General features: G+C 42.5%; 1 protein-coding gene across 1 annotated transcript; it reads left to right on the plus strand.

Annotated features, from left to right (window-relative positions):
- Positions 1–590: 590 nt before the first annotated feature.
- Positions 591–1,657, plus strand: MELLADRAFT_112987 (uncharacterized protein; the record flags this gene model as incomplete). Its single annotated transcript, XM_007417588.1, has 2 exons — positions 591–1,233; positions 1,308–1,657. 2 exons carry the CDS (start codon positions 591–593, stop codon positions 1,655–1,657), a joined length of 993 nt encoding a protein of 330 aa, XP_007417650.1.
- Between the last annotated feature and the right edge of the window lie 501 nt (positions 1,658–2,158).

Genomic DNA, 2,158 nt, shown 5'->3' on the forward strand with positions numbered 1-2,158 from the left:
GGCCACGTCGCTCTTGAGAATTTGGTAACAACCTCCATGAAACTTGCTGTGCCCTCTGATAGATGAAGTGTACTATAAGCAGACAATGCATTACTTTGAATGTCTCCAAGACATCGTCGAAATTTCATCTTACCAATGAAACTCGAATTCTATCAGTTATACATAACGCCCCTTGAAGACCACCAAGGTGCTCATATCGCCGGTCGAAACATACAAAACAACTATGTAAAACTAAAATACCGTACCCCTAACGTTCGAAAAGTACAGCCCACTCCCGTCATAACACGTGAAAGATCGTGTTTCCCGTTTGAGAGAGTGGCAAGCCGAAGTGCTTGCGATGAGTATTGGATCAATCAGCTATCCCTCGAAAGAAGATAAAAGCCACACCATTGCGTCTCTTTTTGTCAATGTCCAACCGACCTGCCCCTTGTCATTGTCTTTGCAACTAGCTTGCCAGTCGTTTTTCTTTATTTCGACATACATTCCTAACAATATTTACATCGTCTTTTGACCATCACTTTTCATCGCACATCACCAGCAACAACGCCAGTGGCGTTCTCTTAAATTAACACATCACACAGCAATAAAAGATGCTCAATATCCCTTATCTGATCATTCTTGCTCTCGTATGCCACACAAACCTGATCCTCTCGCTCCCTTTCATGACTCTCGCCCATAATGGAGGTGCAATCCGCAATCTAGCTGCCCCCCACGACCTAGCTTCCTCACTCAATATAGGCAACAATATAGGTGGCATCTCCGATGTACGATACACTCAGGACCTCCAAGTTACAAAAGATGGCGTTCGTTTCCACAAAAATTTTCCAGGTGACGCCGAATTAAATCTCAAACGCGATTCGCAACTGCCGCAGGGTCGAGAGGCTGACAACGAGGGACAACCCAAAGCGGTGATTATTGGTGTCAGGCCCAACCCAGAGAATCAAGAACCCAATATATTATTGACCCAGAGAGTCGAAAATAACAAAGGACCGATTCAAAAATTGAAGAGTCCAGAATTTCCACGGGGCCACTTGCTCAAAGATGATCTGGAAACCGAGATTACATTCGAGAGATTGGCTGAACTGCGAAAAGGCCCTTTGGCAGACGAGGTAATCCCACAAGGTTCAACGAGCGACTACATATTGGGAGTGGTGATGAAGAAAGCAGGTATAGACAAGAACGATCCAGATGTGATTCCAAAACTCGCAGCATTTCGGGAGTTATACGAAGAAAGTGAGTTGTTTCTTCTTCTACATACTGCATCTCAACTTCACCTGATGGATTCGAACCCCGCCCGTCATCATCAGCCGGCCATTGGGGTGTATTGAGAAAGATCGACCCACAACAAACTTACCGTGAAACAAAGCCAGAACAGTCATCCAAAGTACACGCAGGGGTGGAAGATTATAATAAGAAGCTGTTGAAGCCTTTCATCATTGATATACCTCTCGGCCAGCGACCTGTATTCACTTTAGAAAGTTGGGGACGGCAACGCACATGGGAAATGGTGTCAAAAGTTAAGAGCATTCTCACGAGACGGGAGATGCAAAATATATGGACGGACCTCGAAAGTAAAGTCAATCAAATAGCAAGAAAGAATGCAGCAACACCTCAATTCAAATTTGTTCATCCGGCCCCTGCCATTCCAGCAAATTGAAGGTACAATGAGATAGGCGCCAAGTCTGCTCTTATAGATTAAATGGACTTCTCTAGCGATGTTTGCTTTTCTCTCGAATTCTCATTTGTTTTTATTATCAAAGTTTATGCCTGGCATTAGATCCATGTAGCTTTATAATATAGAAATCCGACAGCATGCATGTTCCATTCTCTGCTCTCTTCGAATTCCCAAACATAGATAGCGCTTAGGATTCAGGAAATTCAATTAGTATAATCACGATACCAATTTGATGCACAGAAATTATTTATGTAGGTAGTTATATATGATGTCCCTTTTAAAAAACACTCTTGTATTTCTGAGATTTATTCACTACCACAAGTAAAAATTGTAAGATTTTGAAATCTAAACAGAAACAACCTTTATGGTATAAGATAATACTTCAGCAAGTGTTGACGAGACACGCTAAGAAAGAAAAACAGAGGCGCGACGCTCTCAACAGACCTGACAAAGAAAGTAAGAGACTTAGAATAAATTTCCCCG

Source organism: Melampsora larici-populina (genome assembly GCF_000204055.1).
Source record: "Melampsora larici-populina 98AG31 unplaced genomic scaffold MELLAscaffold_75, whole genome shotgun sequence".
NCBI lineage: Eukaryota > Fungi > Basidiomycota > Pucciniomycetes > Pucciniales > Melampsoraceae > Melampsora > Melampsora laricis-populina.